Here is a 20,584-nt window from a genome sequence, read left to right on the forward strand (position 1 = left end):
CTTATGAACCGTGCCGAGTCAAAGTGTCCCAAATTATCTGGGACGGAGGGAGTAACTTTTTGGAGTACTTACCATACATGATACATCCACGACATGATACTCCCTCCGTCCCCGAATACTTGACACAGTTTGCCATTTCGGTCCATCCCCGAATACTTGACACAGTTCACTTTTTCCATTTTTGGTAGTGGACCCCATATTCCACTAACTCATTCCTACTCACATTTATTATAAAACTAATATTTTAAAAGTAGGACCCACATCCCACCAACTTTTTCAACACACTTTCCATTACATTTCTTAAAACCCGTGCCAGGTCAAACCGTGTCAAGTATTCGGGGACGGAGGGAGTAATTTTTATTAAAGTTACTTACATTTGATCCTTAGCATCTGAAAGTTTTATTCCATAGTAATTCTTCAAGTTTTACTATTCGGGATCTTATATATTTTCAAAATCACATACTATATTATTTTATACTACTTCACGGCCATATTATATGATTTAATTTAAAAAAAATACAAACTTCAATTAAAAGTTACTCATAAATGAAATAAGAAAATTCTCCGTACATAATTAAAAATTCTAAAAATACATGATTAAAATCCCCAACAGAAACTTACTATTTTTTCTTATTTAATATTATGTGCAAATTGTACATATTTAATTTATATCATACTATTAAATAAGTGAATAATTTAAACTATATAAAGTATTAAAATTAATAAAAAAACCCGGAGCCGTATTGGATGATCCGACCCAATTTTAATTTGAAACGCAACCCATGATTCAAGAGAATCCCAACCTCTTTTACCCTTTTTATTTAAATCCGAAATAATCTTGTCTCTCTAAGCATATAAAACGGGAGGGAAGGCAGAAAAACATATTCAAAGTCTCTCTCTCTCTAAAACCCCTATTGCTTTATATTGAAGCTGTCTCTCTCATTCTCAATCACCACTCTATCTCTCTCTCTACATATCCAACCAACCTCTACCGCCGCTGTGCTCTCTCTCTCTTCACGAGCTCTCAGCGCTAATTCTAGGGCTTGCTCCGCAGTCGCGCGCTAGGGTTTTTGTGCAAGCGAGGATAGTGTTTTTTGGGGTGTTAGGGTTTAATTGAGGTAACTGCTGGTCTCCGCCATGGCTGCGGAGAAGCTGCGCGATTTAAGTCAGCCGATGGATGTTCCACTGCTGGACGCCACTGTCGCCGCTTTCTATGGCACCGGATCCAAGGAGGAGGTCTGAAGCAATTTTCATTTCGTTGATAGTCTATGTAGTTGAGTGTTTGTGCGCATTTTGGATAGTGTAGCTATTGAACTAAGCTGACTTTGTGTGATTGGGTAATTCGATGGAATTTTAGGAACAATCGGCGTTTTGAAATGATTTTGGTAACCCTGACATGCAAATCACTACATGGAATTAGTCCATTGTACTGAACCCCGGATGATTTGTATTTTTTGTAATGCATTTAACGTTGTAAGGGCTTGTAACTTCCCCTAATCTACCAGTGGTGTTTTGAGTTGCTTGAAATTGGTTGTTAATCAATGCTATTCGACATTGGAAACAGTGGCATTATGCCGACTTGTCTGGAAAACATTATCTAGTGCGTTTAAAGTGCACTGTGTTAAGTGAGGCATTAGCTGGAAGATAGAGTTCGTAGAATATGGACGACTGAAGCCTGTGATTTTGATTGCTCTTTTTTTTTTTTTTTTTAATAAATTTCTTATGTGGCTTTGAAAGTTCGACCTGGAACACTGGGCACCCCAGAAGTGATTTAAGAGTACTCCAGAATGTGATTTTAAGAGCTTTATTGGAAGCGATCAATAATACCTTTGCATACTACGCGCGGCGTTTTAGTCCCCCGCGACGTTTCTAGCATTTTATGTTAACATTGGTTCATTTATTTGCTAGGTAGTGTTGGTGTTAGAAAAATATTGAAGTTTGTAAAGACTGCGACCTGTCACTGTATTTGTGAGAGCATGCAAATGGTCCCTGTCCCCTTTTCTTCTCGGGTGTTGTTGATATTACTGAAGTAGTATGTGATAAGCTGTGGGGGCAATTAGTTAACTTGTTGCCTTTTGGTTCACATTTCATTATAGGAAATGGCCCGTGTAAGCAATTATAGGCAACTTACTTGGATCACGTCAATTTAATAGATAGTATATTGTAACTTTTAAACTTTATTGTTTGTTTCTTTACTTTCAATTGTCCCCTCAACTGCTGGAAAATATAATTAGCGTTTTGGCACATACTTCTTTCTTATGACCCTAGTTAGTGCTGATTTGCGTTTGTTCAGGGGGCTTCTTCTCTAGATATCTTAGGGTCACCAGCCATTATGAAACAGTATTATTACTCTGGATAGAAAAAAGTTGCACTAGTTATCTGTTAATTTCACTATATAAATTCCTTGTTGTATGACAATTACATTGTCACCAGGAACACTAGATATTTATCTCTCTATCGTTGGATAAGAACTTACTTTCAAAATTTTTCCTGCTTTTGTGGCAGAGGGCAGCTGCAGACCATATCCTACGGGATTTGCAAAATAACCCAGATATGTGGCTTCAAGTGGTTCACATACTATCTAGTACACAGAATTTGAATACCAAGTTTTTTGCTTTACAGGTCTGTAAAATGATATGATCATGATAAATGTTGTTTCTCTGGTCTTTCAATTATTACAGCATGTTTGGAGATACTGATGAAAATGATTACTGCTGAGTTTCTTTTTACAGGTTCTAGAAGGTGTTATTAAATACAGATGGAATGCACTGCCAGTTGAACAGCGCGATGGAATGAAGAACTATATTTCAGAAGTTATTGTGAAGGTGCTTAAAGTTTATCTTCCCAAAAATTATTTTGCTGTACTTGTTTTCCTTGGTCTTTTTCATGTTCTCGGGAAAGTATACATAGTGATATAATACATTTTCCATGTTATTATATCTATCAGCTATCTAGTGATGAGGTATCTTTCCGGCGTGAGAGGCTTTACGTTAATAAGTTAAACATTATATTAGTCCAGGTAATATTTACATTGGAGTACCAAGTTATAAAGATTCATATGCTTAGTGCTGTTTGTTTATGAGCTCTTTCGTTGAATTGCATTTCTCATAGAATTTGACAATTATGTCTGTATATTCAGATCTTGAAGCATGAGTGGCCAGCCCGGTGGAAAAGCTTTATCCCTGACCTTGTTGCAGCAGCAAAAACAAGCGAAACTATTTGTGAGAATTGCATGGCAATTCTGAAAGTAAATTTTCTTCACATTTATTTTAATCATAAAATTTGTATCAGCTTGTCATTAACTTAAATATTTTGTTGCCAGCTTCTTAGTGAAGAGGTGTTTGACTTCTCGAGGGGTGAGATGACCCAACAGAAGATTAAAGAGTTGAAACAATCGTTGAACAGGTAAATTGGTTTTGCATTTCTTAATGTATATTCCACTTCCACCTATCTGTCTCTATGAATTTTCAAGCTGTTATTCTTCATTCCTCTTTTCATTTGCAAAATTAAGGAATAATTTTCTGTCTGCAGCGAGTTCCAGCTTATTCACGAACTATGTTTGTATGTGTTGTCGGCATCTCTAAGAGCTGAGCTCATCAGGGCTACCCTGGCTACACTGCATGCTTTCCTTTCCTGGATTCCTCTAGGATATATATTTCAATCACCACTGGTTTGTACTTCTCTATTCCTTCTTGTGGCTTGTTGGATGAGGGAACAGTGCTAATGTGCTATACTGTACTCACATTTAGTAAGAATATGTGCTTGTTTCTGAAGTAGTATTTGATTCTTCTGTTTGGCAGCTTGAAAAACTGCCAAATTTCTTCGTTGTGCCTGCCTATCGCAATCTTACTCTACAATGTCTGACAGAGGTCTGTTTTGCAATCATTTTCTAATTGATACTTTCTTTTGTTAAATTTTTTGGCTGGCTGTTACATGGTTTTGTTTTCTACAGATTGCTGCTCTTAGTTTTGGGGATTTTTATAACGCACAGTATGTCAATATGTATTCTGTATTCATGGTTCAATTACAGGTACTGCATATTATCTCTCAGTTTCTATATTGCCTTTGCCTCTTTCAGTTATGTCTGTGCTATGTCTACGCCTGGGTGCCTGCTGATTCTTTGTATTTCACTATTGCTTACCAGAACATCCTTCCATCTCATACAAATTTCTTAGAGGCTTATGCAAATGGCACTAGTGAGGAGCAGGTACTTTCCAGTTTTTGTACTATACAATAATTCTTCTTGATTCTTTTTGGGCCGATGCACTGACATTCTGATATGATTTTTCCAGGCATTTATTCAAAACTTGGCGTTGTTTTTTACATCATTTTACAAGGTGATTCATTTTTTCTCCCTCCGTCCCAGATAGTTAATCTCACTTTGACCGGGCACTGGTTTTAAGAAATGTAATGAAAAGTGAGTTGAAAAAGTTAGTGGAATGTGGGTCCTACTTTTATATATTAGTTTTATAATAAAATGTGAGTAGGAATGAGTTAGTGGAATATGGGGTCCACTACCAAAAATGGTAAAAAGTGAAATGGGACAAACTGCGGGACAGACCGAAATGGAAAAATGAGACAAACTATCTGGGACGGAGGGAGTATTTTGGAATGGATAGCTATATTGCGGGTTGGAGATATATCCAAGTTCCAACAGTAGGAAAGCTGACCTTAAATTTAGCATGATGGAACGAGGAAACAAAAATAAATTTAAAGTTTGCATGTATTCCTAGTTGTCTATCTGTGAATTAAGGATCTAATATAAAAGCATTCCCCGACCTTGTTTCCATTTTTGGTGGAAACTTGGTCTTGCAGTTGTAGAGTAAGCTTAGTCATTATAGGTTTAACTTTTGCATTTTTCTAACGCAGATGTTATCAATGTAAATGTTGTGTCTTGTGCATCTGATCTAAGATTGCATAGAACTTGCTTTGTCTGATTGTCAGGGGCATTAGGAAACTTCATTAAACTTATGCAGTAGATGTCATTTCAATAGCTCCCCCTCCCATATATATATCCCCCATGTACACTGACACACATATATAGATCTGGGGATATTCATGTTCCTGAATTGTTTATTTTACAATTGATGGTTGATTTGTTCCCTTGGTGCAGGCTCACATACGAATCCTTGAATCTTTACAAGAGAACAAAAATCTTCTGCTTGTTGGTCTTGAGTATCTTATTAACATATCTTACGTGGATGATACTGAAGTTTTTAAGGTCTGTTTATTCAATTCCTTATGGTTTGTACGCTGCCTCCAATAGTATATGCTATAAACCAATTCTATCATTATGCAGGTTTGCTTGGACTATTGGAACTCTTTAGTTCTAGAGCTGTTTGAAGCACACCATAACTTGGACAGTCCTGCTGGAAACATGACGGGTTTCCAGGTGATGTTAGAGTTTAATTCCTGCTACTGTACTTTGAATTTTGCCTTTTACTGAACTAGTTGAACATATCATGATATGAAAAGTTTGAGGTTGTAGACTCTTCCTTGCCCTGCCTAATTTTTGTCTATCTCTGATTAATTCCATATGGTGGTCCTAACCTATGTATTGAACAAGCAGATGCCAATGCTTTCGGGTGTGGCTGAAGGACTTGGTTCACAGCTCATGCAGAGACGACAACTTTATGCTGCTCCTATGTCGAAGTTAAGGCAACTAATGATATGCCGCATGGCAAAGCCTGAAGAAGTCCTCATTGTTGAGGATGAAAATGGGAATATAGTCCGTGAAACTATGAAAGATAATGATGTGCTTGTGCAGTATAAGGTTCTCTATATTGATCAAAACTTCTGTAAATCTGGGATATCTGTGGATTCATATTGATGACATTCACTACTAACATGCAGATAATGAGGGAAACATTGATCTATTTGGCTAACCTTGATCACGAGGATACTGAAAAACAGGTGTTTATTATCTCCACTTCTCTAGGCTTCTATTTTGATAATTGAAGGGGTTCTTCAGTATCCCATCTGTCTTAAGGATTATAGAGAAATCTTTTATGGCCTGAATGCAATAAAATCAGACCATAACAGTTTCTTGCTTGCATGTATCTTGTTTAAAACAGTTTCTCTTGTCCAATACAATTAACAAAGTTTATGCCTGTATGTGTCAGATGCTCAGGAAACTGAGTAAACAACTCAATGGAGAGGACTGGACCTGGAACAATCTCAATACCTTGTGTTGGGCCATTGGATCTATTTCGGGGTCGATGGGAGAGGAGCAGGTAATTTTTTTGTTCAATGTTAAACATGCATCTATTGTACCTCATTTTTTCATTAGAACTAAAATTGGGTCAATTTACTTGTTTGATATTTACGTCATTTAACCTTCTCTACTGCAAATATTTATGCAACCTTGTTGACTTTGGGCAGGAAAATAGATTTTTGGTGATGGTAATTCGTGATTTATTGAACCTATGCGAAATCACCAAGGGGAAGGACAACAAAGCTGTCATTGCTAGCAATATCATGTGATGCCACGAATTTAAATTTATTAAATATCTTGTAGTTGTAATCGTTTTGATTTGATCATTTTTATCTCTTTATTAGAAGTTTAAGTGACAGGGAAAGAATGTAAGCTCTTTTGGTATAATCTTTAACTCTATCTGATTGTCTTGTTTGCAGGTATGTAGTGGGGCAATACCCTCGATTTTTAAGGGCCCACTGGAAGTTTTTGAAAACTGTTGTGAACAAGTTGTTTGAGTTCATGCACGAAACTCACCCAGGAGTTCAGGTTAATTACTCCATTGCATATCTGTAGTAGTATGATTTAGGTATTCACGTGGTGTATGGTGTCAATAACGGTCTCACTATGTTATGTGCACATTTTCTTGCTCTCTTTATTTCCTTGAATGTCCAATATTTTCTTAACTTTTGTCTGGTATTTTGCAGGACATGGCATGCGATACCTTTTTAAAAATTGTTCAGAAGTGCAAACGTAAATTTGTCCTTGTACAGGTTAGGTTGTTTGAGAATATGTATTCTAACACACTTAGGTGGTTTAGTGGTTATTGCTTTACTAACGTGTAAATCTGTTTCCTGACCCTTCTGTACAGGTTGGAGAGAACGAACCATTTGTTTCAGAACTTTTAACTACTCTTCCGGCAACCATTGCAGATCTTGAGCCCCATCAGATCCATTCCTTTTATGAATCTGTGAGTCAAATTTGTGTCACCAATACTCTCTTTAGCTTTGACAGTCTAACTACCTTGTCCTCTATCGTGCATTTTGTTACTGATGTTACCTTACTTTTCTTTAGGTTGGCAATATGATTCAAGCAGAATCTGATCCTGACAAGAGGACTGAATATTTACAGAGGTTGATGGAACTTCCTAACCAGGTAAGGTTTACTGTTGTTTGTGGACGGAAGCCTGTTTGAGTTGTTCAACCCGATGCTTCTTTCATAGTGATTGGTACCTATTTCATTCAGTGCTTGTCTGGCATAAGATGTAGCTAACACATAATCTATTGCAGAAATGGGCTGAAATCATTGGTCAAGCGCGCCAGAGTGTGGATTTCTTGAAAGACCCAGATGTTATAAGAGCAGTTCTTAATATATTACAGGTTATTTCTTTGCTTATTTCCAACTTGATGTTCACTCTTCACATTAACTTGTTCTTCACATTCCTCAAGCTTTTGCTTCTTACAGTAGTATTTTTAACTTATATTGGATTTGACCATTATGGTCTCATTTTGAAAGATAGTTGAGAACAACATAGTTTTAAACAAGATTTGATGATACCCTTTCTCAAAGGTTTTAGTGCACTTTTGAAATCACATTTTATTAGTTATCTTATGGTGTTAATTTGCTTTCGTTTTGTTTTTCGTGTTCTATAACTCTGCGTGTTGTGGTTGCTGCAGACAAATACCTGTGTTGCAAACTCCCTTGGAACATACTTCCTGACACAGATCAGTCTAATCTTCTTGGACATGCTCAATGTGTACAGGTCTGTTTGCTTTTGTGTTTTTAACACATTACATTTTCTTTTGAGTACATACCTATCAGTTGCACCTTTTCTCACTAGGCCTTTTTTCCCTGCAACAGAATGTATAGTGAGCTTATTTCAACCAGTATTGCTCAAGGAGGGCCTTATGCTTCCAAAACGTCTATTGTGAAACTTTTGCGGTATGTTGGAGATTTTCGAGCCATCTGATTCTCAATCATCTGAATATCAATATTTATGCCATGTATATTTTCAACAGCTCTGTGAAGAGGGAAACCCTCAAGCTTATTGAGACATTTCTTGACAAAGCTGAAGATCAACAGCATATTGGAAAACAGTTCGTGCCCCCAATGATGGACCCTGTGCTTGGTGATTATGCCCGGAACTTGCCTGATGCAAGGGAGTCAGAAGTTCTCTCTCTTTTTGCCACCATAATAAATAAGTATGCCCTGGGATCTCTTTTGTAATTTCATTTTTCTTGGTTATTCAATTGCAGTATTTTATTTGTGCTTTATATTAATTCCTATTCTCTCTTAGGTATAAGGGGGCAATGCTTGAAGAAGTTCCTAAGATATTTGAAGCTGTATTCCAGTGCACTCTAGAGGTTGATTTATATGCGTTCTTAAATGGTTTTTGTTGATTTTTCGTCTATCTCACAGCTTTTAGCTAAGAGTGTGCTGCTGACTCTATTCGTATTGCAGATGATAACAAAGAATTTTGAAGACTATCCAGAGCATCGGCTGAAGTTCTTTTCACTTCTTCGGGCAATTGCTACATATTGTTTTCCTGCTTTGATTCGTTTGTCCAGTGAGGTATGTATAATCGGTGCTAAAAGGGTTTTTCTCATAATGGCCCATCCAGTCTGTAACTAGTCTTTCATATTCAGCTAAAAGGGTTTGAGTTTTATTGAATGATGCATGCCACATTTATGCACTTCTGGAAAACACTGACATTTTTGGGATATGCAGCAACTGAAGCTTGTGATGGATTCAATAATTTGGGCTTTCCGTCACACTGAGCGTAATATTGCTGAAACTGGACTCAACCTTCTGTTAGAGATGCTAAAAAACTTTCAGGTGCTCTTTTTTTATTCTTCTTTTTCACTGTTGAGGTTGTTAGTAATTTAAATATTCGAAGTGCTTACCATTTACATGGGCTTGATTGGTAGGCATCCGAGTTCTGTAACCAGTTCTACAGGACTTACTTTCTGACAATAGAACAAGAAATATTTGCTGTTTTGACAGACACCTTTCATAAGCCCGGTTTTAAGTTGCATGTATTGGTGTTACAGAACCTATTCTGCCTGGTAATATAACTTCCTTCTCACTCATTTCTTCTTTCCCATTTTCCCCGGTAGACATTCTTACAGGTAAATCTAATGACTTCTAACATTCATAGGTTGAATCTGGTATGTTGACTGAGCCTCTGTGGGATGCTGCCACTGTTCCGTATCCTTATCCAAACAATGGGATGTTCATTAGGCAATACACAATTAAGCTTTTGAGCACATCCTTCCCTAACATGATAGCTGCTGAGGTAATAACATTCGGGAATACAAAATTAAGCTTTTGAGCACATTCATTTCTTCTCTCCCTTTTTCGTGCATTGTTTGGATGCAAATGGCATCTTTTAATACTTTGTTTGGCTCTTTCAGGTGACACAATTTGTCAATGGACTTTTTGAGTCTAGAGCAGATTTGCCCTCGTTCAAAAACCACATAAGAGACTTTCTTGTGCAATCTAAAGAATTTTCAGCTCAGGTAAAGTGTTGCTCTGAGTTAACACGTGTTTGCGCACACATTTTTTTATAATGTTCACGCTTCTTGTCAGCCTTCATGTTCCTTTGAAATGGATTTGATTTCGACTTGCATCTTATTGTTTCTTTCGGTTCCCCTGATTCTAGATACGGAAATTACGACATTTTCTGGATTCACTGTTAATTCGATATTGATGTGTTAGATGATAGCATTAGGGTTCCTCTGATTTATACTCCCTCTGCCTCCCAATAAATAGTTTCACTGTTCACTAACACTACTTCAACTATTTTTTTCTCTTTCCTATTTTACCAGTTTTGCATTAGAACTCGTGTCGTCCCCAAAGTCTATTTTTTATGACAGAGGGAGTATTTATGAAATCTTATTTCCAAATCAAATTACTATAATTATTGAAATTTGAAGGTAATATATGGTGGATACTTGATCCTAACTGACTTTTTTTTTTGTTTTTAAATATTTGTTGCAGGATAACAAAGATCTTTATGCCGAGGAAGCTGCTGCCCAGAGGGAAAGAGAACGAGAACGCATGCTCTCCATACCCGGACTTATCGCTCCCAACGAGATACAAGATGAAATGGTCGACTCATAACTGCCAGATTTCCAGCCAAGGCAATTTTGAGGAATTTTTAACTCCATTTTCAAACCCGTACACTTCTAAAGCTTCCATCTATATTTTTGCTCAATTTTATCCACCTCCCCCCCAAATATTTTTCAGTGCGGAGTGAAGCTGCTAAGGCTACGAGCCGCAACACTTAGCTACTGAAGAAAACTAGAGTATATTAAATTCTAATTTAGGAAGTATATGTTGTAACGCAGGACGATTTTGAATTTGTCCTTTGCAACCGCCATTTGGCGTTACTAGGCTTCTAATGTATACAAAATTAATGGGTTGTGTAGAAAATTACTGCTTTTTTTTGTTGATTTATAGAACCAGTGTTTGTTTCTCATCTTGTGATAGACTTTCTTCTTCTATGCCTTTTTCTCTTGAATGTCTTGTTAATTGAGGTTCTTGATAACTTTTTTTTAAACTCCTTTTGTCCCTATAAATAGGTCATTTTTGTCATTTTGGTCCGTCTCATAAAAATAGCAACTATTTTAGAAACCTCTTTTCCTTAATAGGTTAGTCTCATTATTTACCAATAATATTACAATTATTTTTCTTTCTATTTTTAATTATACATTAAAATTCATGTTATTTCAAAAGTGATAAATTTTTATAGAATGAAACTACAAAGGAAGTAGTCGAGTTTGATGTGCTTCACTCTATTACAATTTAGTTGTAATAATATTTTTGGATTCATTCCAATCGAGTCATTTTCCTTTGCAGTAAAATTCTACATGCTTAAACTTTTTAATTTTATACTCTCATTTACTGTCTTCAATTATTTACTTTATTTTTTCTTCAATTAATTCATCAAACATTTACCTCAACTTAAAATTTTATTATGATTCAAACTCACTAAACATTTATTCCTCAAATCTCTGATTCTCCATCCAAAAGTACCTGAATTATAATGTGACGGAAAGAGCAAAAATTAGTGACGAGGGTCATATTCATCCATCTCAATTTCAGCAAATTAAAATTTTCCCAGTTTTGATTTATTTACATAAATATAAATTCTACTTTTGTTTTTGAACTTTGAAATACAATAAGTTTCTAGTAGTATGTACCAAAACTTAAAATTCTGGATTGTGCACCTGTTTTAAACGTTCAAAAACGATGCTAAAGTACTAGTGCTTGATGTACGAATAATTGTACGTTTTGAAAATGTTACAAAATTATGCTTCAATCGTTGTAAATCAATCATTCTAGCACAGTAAATCAATAGATGTTAAGAGTCGACCTTCGGAGCAGGATTTGCTTCTGGTGATTTGGCCACGTCCTCGGCAGTTTCCATGTCCATCATCGTATTGTCATTGATAACTACTTCGGCTTCCTGAGCATCACCGATGACTACTTCGGCTTCCTGAGCATCGGTCATTACTTCATCTTGGTCCTCAACCGGGGGTTCTAGCCCCCCATTTTCGACTGCGTTGTTCTGAGGCAGGGCGTTTCCATTTCCTTCGTGAGCCCCATTTGAATTTTGTTCTGTTGTGGGTGGGTATGGATCGGTACAGATTTTCAACGTTGATGTGACAAGTATATTCTGCACATATATGTGGAACAAAAATCAGAATTTTTTCCATGCAGCATGGTAGATATGGTAATTCCCAGAAATAGAGAATGTTCAATAATCAGATGATGGAAACGTAATCATCTCCAGAACCTTTACTAGTCCATAGTGATTATACATAAAACAGGACCTCCCAAGTCCATAGTGATCATACATAAAATTAAAGTGAACGGTTTGCCAACAGATATTTGAGCATTAATTCGACATTCAAAATAAAATGGAGTATGAAACTTGATTTCAGAAAGAGAGGGTAAAATACCTTATCTAGAGCCAAAGAGAGCTTCAACAGCTTAGGATAGATACTTCTTGCAGATAATAAGATCTGTTTTGTCAGTTAGAACAAGAAATTAATAATAAAGATAAGTATATATCTTCTAACAGAAATATTCCACAAAACAGATCAGATAGAAAAGTATCATTTGAGAGAATACACTTGCACCAAAGTACGCCAAGAAAAATGTCAGCACAGAAAGATAAAACAATTACCTCACAAAGCCTCTGTAAGGTAAATGGAGGGCCTTCATCAAAGCTATGAAGAGCTACAATACATATTCAGAGACAATTGTTAATGCTTTATTCGATTATGCAAGATATGACTACACATATAACTAATATAAAACTATTTAGTGCCTAATTTAAGATAATCTTCAGTCATAATTCACTATATCAAGCCTCTGTCTTACTCTCTAAGGAAAATAAATAAAATTGAATATCACGACATATGCCCAAGACAGTTAAAAAGAGGGAGAGGTGTGAAACAGGGAATACCATCATCCAACCTTTTCACCAGTTCCTGGAAAGTCTCCCCTAATGCAGAAGTCTGCTGCTCGGCGGTCATGTTAGACTCAGGATATTCTGAGAGGACCTTTAAGATGGAATTTGAAAGAGTTACATACTAGGAGAAACTCACAGATGGAACATGTAATGTCAATGGAAAACTGTTACAATATTAGTCCACCACCAATTCCTCTTGTCCAGAGGGTATGAAAAGAAAATAAATAGTAGTAGATCATAACAAGAAATCTTATGCTGAAAATCCAGCATACCTCCACGTACCTGCTTAAGATGGAAGGACAAGATACTCCTTAGTTTTTCCCAATCTAGCCTGCAATTGTAGGAGTGGGATTACTACCATCAAAAGCTCATTCAAGACCAGTTCTATATATAAATTGAGCAAAGTGGAATGATTTGTACATATTTTAAACTGCATGGTGATATCAAAATTTATCTCTGAGCTAAATCATTATTTTTAACAAGAGAGAGAACGGAAAATATGTATCGAACTTGCTAGAATAAAACTTAAAGATAGTTCCCACTTACTCTACCTACTCCTAGAGAGCGTACTAATCAAAACACGATTTGTTTTCCTAACGAGGGAGTTTCATAAACAAGAACATACCAAAATTTCCCAGTGGATGCACTTATTTCCAGTGCGCCCTTCACTTCTTCTTCTGAAAATGATGGTTCAGGTGCCAATCCTCTGCAATCATCATACCATCAGAAAGCTATCCACACGGAGATTACACAATAGGAGGAGTAACGAGGTTGCAACCATTCAGCAACATAACATACATCACGAAAGTTCAGCATTATGATTACAGCACCAGATCTATTTCCCTTTCAATTCACCATATGCATACATAACAACTCAGAAACTTCTCATTTAAGAATACCTAAAATTCACGAAATGGATGAACCGCTCAACAATCAATACCAAGTAATGCAGTCAATTTCTGCACATCATACCGATTTAACCTTCACTTGATTTTACGATATTTCCACCAAATACATAGGTTAAAATCGTAAAATAAGAAAAATCAGAAGCATTACATTGCCTACGATGAACAAATTGTTCCAGCCACCGATAAAACAGCTCAATCATCGATTACACACCTGTTCCACTCCGTACACATACATACAAAAATCATCTCCAAGCTATCTATCATTAGTTCAAAGCTATAAGCAGCTGCAGATTACTGGAAGCTGCAGTACTACATCGAAGTAAACTGGACTCTAACAAAAAGAGGCAGAAATTGAATTTTTTACCCGTGATTCGGCATTTCAGAATCCGGAATTTCGTGATTCTGCTCCACTGCGGCATCTCCGCGAGCAGAAGAATTCTCCAGATTCTCGTTTAGCGCTGTCGCCATGCGCAGATTTGGTTGGAAATTTTGGAAGAGAGGAAATGGGAAAAATTGAAACTAAAGCCCTCTTTTTAGGAGATGTTATTTATATGGAGTACTGTATAAAACAAAAAAAGAAAATTTGGAAAAAGAAAGAAAGAAATGAAATGTGGAAAAACTAAAATGAAATAAATACTGGTTGAAATGTCATCTGTTCTCTATCATACAAATAATCTCAAATAATTGTAATTATAATTATAATTATAATAATTTATTATTTGTAGTACTACTTTATCAATTAAGATTTACTAAAAAATAGTAAAATATGACACATAATAATAATAATATTAACCATAATAATAATATTAATTAATAACTAAAAAAATATTTATATAAACTTCGAATTATAGATTATGTAATTTTCAATTAAAATAAAAAAATAATTGAAATGTTTTTCTTCGATTAATTAATTCAATTCTCACTGCAATTATTTAAGTGAAAATGATTAATTAATATAAAATTAAAATTCTAGTATAATTTTCTTGATATTTCCAAACATAGAAAAATATTTTATTAAGAATTACTCATGTTCATATATTTTCATAAATGCCAGTAATAATCTATACATATATAAAAGGCGAGTTTTGGCCTTTTTTTGAAATATTTATATGTTTTGTCCTTATTCTGAAATATTTATAAGTTATGGACCAATTTGAATATTTTAAGTAACTCATGAATATTTATTTAGATATTTTAATGAGCATTTGACTAATTCTTAAAGCACTACAATGACTCATTGGTGGTTACAAATATTTAAATAGAATAATGAGCATTTAACAAATTTTGTAACCTATATTGTCTTGATTTTAAAATTATGATGTTTTAATTCCATGATCTCTCATTTACTAATTTTGTACCTATAAAAGGCATAGAATTGTGGATGAAATACAATATACACACTAACAAAACATTCTTCATTCTCTCTCAAGCTCTCAACATTTTATTGCACATTTTAGGAACATTGTTTTGCTCGATTTTGGAGCCCCATCAAGTTTATAGGTGCCTAGCAGGTTTGAGATGTTATATACGTTAGGAGGAAGTCGTTTTCATCTCTGGGGAAAATATGTCAATCCGAGAGCACTAACCGTGATGTAATTTGTCTTGCGGAAAGATGGTTTTTCTTGACTAATTTTCATTGTAATTTCCATTTCATTTATTGTTGTTTTTTTTTCCTTTGATTACAAAAGTTAGAGTACCGCGTGTATATGGTTCCAGAATTTTATCCCAATATTTCTTACAGTTCTTAGAGAGAGAAGAATTGTAACATCCTTAACTCAAACATACATAGTATTTATCTTCATCTTTACACAATTTATTATTTTTAGTAGAGAAATATGAAGGATTGTTTTAAACATATTTTTCAAAAATGTCAACACTTAATGTAGTCTCTTTATCATTGTCCAAATAATTGTGTTTGTCTCAATTCAATTTTAAATATGTTTAAGTTAATGTCTTACTAATTTTCTTAACCTCTCTAATGTTCATAAATTCTATGCTTCGCTTCATTATTACTCCCTCCGTCCCATAAAAGATGTCACACTTTCCTTTTTAGTTTGTCACACAAAAGATATCACATTTCCCTTTTTGAAAAAAGTTCTCTCTCACATGAATATAAAAATTATATTTTCTCTCTATTTAACACACAAAACAAAACCTTCTAAAATCTCGTGCCGTCCCACAAGTGTGACATCTTTTGTGAGACGGAGGGAGTAATAACTTATGAGACTATTTTGTATTTCAGATTATACAACGTTGATTCAAAGCTTATGAGAAAAGCTACTGTTATTGAAGACTTGGAATGGATACTTGAAGTATGAAGACTTGAATGGATATACATTGTTATAATTTGTAGATTAATTAGATATCATGGAACAATTCTTTTAATGTTTTTGGCTAAATATTTGTTCTAGTTGGTTGAAGATGTTAATTATGTTATAGTTTTATGATTTTTTTTTTTCGGTTTCGGTTCGGTTTTGATTTTATCCTAAATTCGGTTTTTCGGTTTCAGTTCGGTTTGGGCAAATAACCAAACTAAAACCCAAATGCTCACCCCTACGTGCAAGTCTCGGAAGGCTCGTTGAACGCCGTGCTTCCAACCCAAGTTGGTTGTCAAGAGCCACCAACGGTTATGCTGTAATCTTATCCTACATGAAGGAAACACTTAGCATTTAATACATATTTTAAAATAAATTGTATTATCGAATTCATGTCAAGTCCATATGCTAAAATAAGTTCTAATATTCACTATATTTAATCTCATGTCATATCCGTATATTTGAGGATGATTTACCCCCAAGTGGAGGAGTAAATGTGGTGGAAGAAAGGGAGGCACCAATAGAATATTACCTTGATCATCACCGTATGATCAACAAATATGGACAAACAAAAAAGAACAAATGGCCACCACACTTAATGTGGTAAATCATTTATCTCAATAAATACTTAGAGAATGTTCAGATAGCATTTAATGCTAGCATATCATACTCTCACGACGTTACCCCTTCACGTTGATATTGTAAGATTTTGTAAGATATAGGGCATTAAATTACCACAACCCACTAGCCAAATCAAGGAGTATATATATGCCTTGACTTTCATTTTCACCTCCCATCGCTTTCATCAAATATATCACCACACACACACACAAAGTAAACACCGAGAGAAGTGAAGTTCCACAAGACCAAGGCCCACCATCCCACAAGGCCCAGGCCCCACAATATCATTGTTCTTTCCTCACACATGGTAACCTCAAGCCCCTTTCATTTTCTTTATGCATATACATCCCTTCACACTAGAAATGAAATATATGAATACACATGCTAGGCACCACCGTAGGACATATTTCACTAAGAACTCACAATAACACAACAAATGCTCCAAGTTTCACCAAAACTCATAGGCTAGAGAACTAACTTGAAATAAGTAAATTAGTAAGACTTATCTTAGAAAATGAACCTGTCGGACTTCCGACAGCGAGCTTTGACACTCCGCCGTCGATAAAAACAGTTCCATACCCCCAAATCAACCACCAAAATCGTAACTTTTATCCATTTACATGGTTCAAACACTAAGAATTTTATAAATTAACAAAGTAAAAATCTAGAAAACATAGCATGAATTTCTTACTGACTGGAGGAAGTGGACGACGGTTATGGCCAGAGGGCAGGTCTGGTGACCAAGGAAGGTGGCAACCTTCCCGGCACAAGAATGTTAAGGTGACCGTGAGAGAACACCATCTCCACGGCATAAGATGATCAGATATGGCAAAATACAGAAAGAAAATAGACTACAGTCAAATAATGATTTTTAGGAAGCTCGGGTATTTTTTTTAAAGTAAAATCCCGAGTGTTATTGTGATAATGGCTTGACAATATTTTCAAATGTATATTTGTATTTTTCCGCAATGTGTTCACTGAGTACTTGTTGTACTCAGCCCTGCATATATTTCTAAATGTGCAGGTTGAGGCAGTGGTGGGGTGAAGTGAGTGTTGTTGGTCCACCAAGAATAAACTCTCGGAGGTTCATGTCTTCATACATGGAACCGAGTTCTTTTGCTTCCGCAATGCCTTTAGAATGACAACATTTATTTTATCTAAGACTTTGATATATTCTATTTCGTTTAAGACTCTGGTAATTTGAATATGTACGAACAACCGCTCGAGTCTGCATGATCGAGCATATTCGTGTTAAGTATTGTTTCCTTTATTTTATCTTGAATACTTAATTGTCGTTTGGTTTTTATCCTTCTTGTTTCCCTCACTTCTTTCTCCTTCTTCTTTTATCCCCCCTTAGTTACGGTACCCCGGGCTAGGTTATCCTTAATCAGCTACGGACATGACACTTTGTTTGTATCCGATGTGTTGAACTTCATTTTTATTCAATTAATTGGTTTGTTAGTAATTTATTTAGCTATTGTCTAACTGCTTGTACTTTGTTTAGAAGGACGACAATGCTCGTTACATACGTAACGATTCGTGGTCGTATTGGAAAGATTAGAAGGTGAACAGTGAAAAAGATAGAGCTAATTTCATGACTACTAAGTGTTAGGTTTGGTATACTGAAAAGCATGTTTCGAGCAAGTTCGCGCGAAAACTCTACAATCCACTTTTAACCTGATTCAGTATTATTCGAGCAGTATCACACGAATAAGATTAGTATATTATGACATTGTGTTTGTTTGTGCATTTATAAGATGTTTTATAAACATTTAAATTTATAAGAAACAAACAAAGTCTAAGTCTTTTGCTTACTAGACTGGTTGTGGGAGTTATCCACTTTAAGGTAACACAGTCGGTTCTATGCAATGCTTTGCAAAAGAAAAAGAAGAATTTCACAAGCCAGATAGGCTTAGACTACCTATCGTGAAAGGTTGTAATGTCAGTCCGATTATTTCAAAGCCTTTGTGAAATAAGATGACGTCAGCAAGACGTGTCTTTATGCTATCTACTGAAAGACTAGGTCTTGATAAAATACTATTTCTTAATCTACATACGTTAGCATTGAGCATATGATATTGATTATGCACTACTTTGACTTATCAAATGGTGCAGATTTTTCGCAACCCAATAATCCTGATATATTGAGTAGTAGTGATTAATATCTAATGGTGTTAGGATTGCTATTATGTTGAATCGTGCGCGAGGTGAGTCTCGTTTGATAATGTCCTCAAGAGGAGCTTGAACAAGGTTTTATTATTCGGAACTTGTCCAGTTGGAATTTAATTATTCCATGAATAATAAATAAGTGTTTCTTGCTAAGTACGCTCTTGGAATTAATAAGATGTTAATTAATTAAGTCCATAGCAGACAATAATTAATTAATGGACATTTATATCTGAAGCGCGATAAATAAACAATAAACAAAATGGAAACCCAGATTACTTGTAATTTCGGATTTGGATGGGGAGGTCAATATTACTTTTGTAGTGGCTGCTCGTAATATTCCAATATAAGCTTGTATTATTTTGTGGGTTCAATTTAATTAGTAAAAAGCTAATTGAACCCATATCCAAAACCTTTCATAGATCCTTGATTGGACCCAATAGGAACTTAATATAAATAGGAGAATAAAGGAGAGACAGAATCATCATCATCATTATTATTATTATTATTATTATTATTATTATTATTATTATTATTATTATTATTATTATTATTATTATTATTATTATTATTATTATTATTATTATTATTATTATTATTACTATTATTATTTTCAGTCTGAAATTTCGTCCCCCTCTCTAATTAGAAGAGGACGGTTTTTCTTCAACTCCTCATCCGTGAGGAATTTTCTGTCTTCTTTATTCGAATCCTAGTATTTTGATAAGATCAACCCACCCTGATATCGAGATACAGTTCGCAAAAAAATTAGAAGATCTGTGGTCTAGTATTGAAGATCATCGTGGAGAAGGCGCGAGCAATCGACGATTCTTTGGAGAATCAAATCGGTAACTCTAAACCCTAGTATTCATATTTTAGGATTTATATTTTCTAACCATGAATTATTTGCGTTCTAGCATGCAATTCTTGTTAACATGTGAATTGATTGATCCCATAATCTATCAAATAGATCCTACGTCTGATTTATTTGTTTTGTACAAGTCTGCCGTTGTGCAAGGGGATTCAACCCCAGCACTAAGGACAATCAAGAGTGTGTCTATAAGGGAAATGGGAAGCAAGATAATACCAACGACGATGTTGGGTCTGCTTAATATGTAAACATGGATGATATCCTGGAGCATGACGTTCTTCCCGAGGGTATTCTTCCAGACATTGTAGTAGATAACCTAGCCAACGGTGGAAAAAATACTCATAAGGCGGCCAAGAGTTTAAGCATGAAGCGCAAGGCTAAGGATCCGCTGGAAGGGGTACTGCACCTGATGACACAAATGCACAATGATGCTAATGAGCACCTGAAGGCCTTATCCACAAGGCTCAACTACGAGTTCGACCTCAACACAAAAAGGACAAGGCCTTCAGCTTGTGAACGAGGGTAATTCTAGGACTGACTGTGAATCAGACTTTTTATATGTGTGAAACACTTGTGAACGAGCCCGAGCTTATGTTGTTTTTCATGGCATTGCCAAAGATTGCTCGTCCAGCTCAAGTGTTGTATTTTCTAGAGAAGGATGGTGTGGAGTGGAAGCATCTGTAGTTTGATGATATGGGGATGTATGGAGGTTTTATGGTCTGTCGTATATTAACTAACCTTTTTAGTAAAATATTTTGGAAAACTTATATAGCCTTTATGTGGATGTGGAAACAAACTCATGTCAACTCCGTAACTCTCTTAGTTTTTGAAATGCATGTCATATTTCTACGTTAGTGGTTGTGCCTCTTAATATATGTTGTTATTAATGGCATCGCGATTTGCTCTTAGACGAGCTACTATGCTTTTGATTTTATGTGATTAGAAGCTAAATTAATGAACTACCACACTTGTGATTTCATGCAATGGTAGAGATAATATTTATTAATATAATCTTCCTAAACCCATAATTTT

The 20,584-nt window shown here is 35.3% G+C and overlaps 2 protein-coding genes across 3 annotated transcripts; one reads left to right on the plus strand and one right to left on the minus strand.

Moving 5' to 3' along the window:
• The first annotated feature begins 880 nt into the window (after positions 1 to 880).
• On the plus strand, positions 881 to 10,673 carry LOC125222147 (protein EXPORTIN 1A). Of its 2 annotated transcripts, XM_048124622.1 has the most exons (32): positions 881 to 1,236; positions 2,506 to 2,622; positions 2,733 to 2,825; positions 2,948 to 3,019; positions 3,140 to 3,247; positions 3,323 to 3,405; positions 3,532 to 3,670; positions 3,801 to 3,869; positions 3,953 to 4,030; positions 4,145 to 4,207; positions 4,293 to 4,337; positions 5,114 to 5,221; positions 5,300 to 5,392; positions 5,570 to 5,773; positions 5,854 to 5,913; positions 6,123 to 6,233; positions 6,382 to 6,479; positions 6,634 to 6,742; positions 6,901 to 6,966; positions 7,065 to 7,163; positions 7,268 to 7,348; positions 7,483 to 7,572; positions 7,870 to 7,955; positions 8,054 to 8,134; positions 8,212 to 8,394; positions 8,490 to 8,556; positions 8,654 to 8,764; positions 8,921 to 9,028; positions 9,121 to 9,258; positions 9,351 to 9,488; positions 9,607 to 9,711; positions 10,193 to 10,673. In XM_048124622.1, exons 1-32 carry the CDS (start codon positions 1,138 to 1,140, stop codon positions 10,313 to 10,315), a joined length of 3,225 nt encoding a protein of 1,074 aa, XP_047980579.1. In that variant the 5' UTR covers positions 881 to 1,137; the 3' UTR covers positions 10,316 to 10,673. The 2 variants fall into 2 exon arrangements, with proteins under 2 accessions (XP_047980579.1, XP_047980580.1); XM_048124623.1 differs by lacking the exon at positions 2,948 to 3,019.
• A 719-nt stretch (positions 10,674 to 11,392) lies between these two features.
• On the minus strand, positions 11,393 to 14,100 carry LOC125222148 (serine/threonine-protein phosphatase 4 regulatory subunit 2-A-like). Its single transcript, XM_048124625.1, has 7 exons — positions 13,947 to 14,100; positions 13,300 to 13,380; positions 12,957 to 13,005; positions 12,669 to 12,765; positions 12,387 to 12,439; positions 12,160 to 12,222; positions 11,393 to 11,873 (listed from the first exon to the last, which is right to left on the minus strand). The coding sequence occupies exons 1-7, from the start codon at positions 14,048 to 14,050 to the stop codon at positions 11,559 to 11,561; spliced, it is 762 nt and encodes a 253-aa protein (XP_047980582.1). The 5' UTR covers positions 14,051 to 14,100; the 3' UTR covers positions 11,393 to 11,558.
• Positions 14,101 to 20,584: the final 6,484 nt, after the last annotated feature.

The sequence above is a fragment of the Salvia hispanica genome, chromosome 4 (genome assembly GCF_023119035.1).
Source record: "Salvia hispanica cultivar TCC Black 2014 chromosome 4, UniMelb_Shisp_WGS_1.0, whole genome shotgun sequence".
Lineage (NCBI taxonomy): Eukaryota > Viridiplantae > Streptophyta > Magnoliopsida > Lamiales > Lamiaceae > Salvia > Salvia hispanica.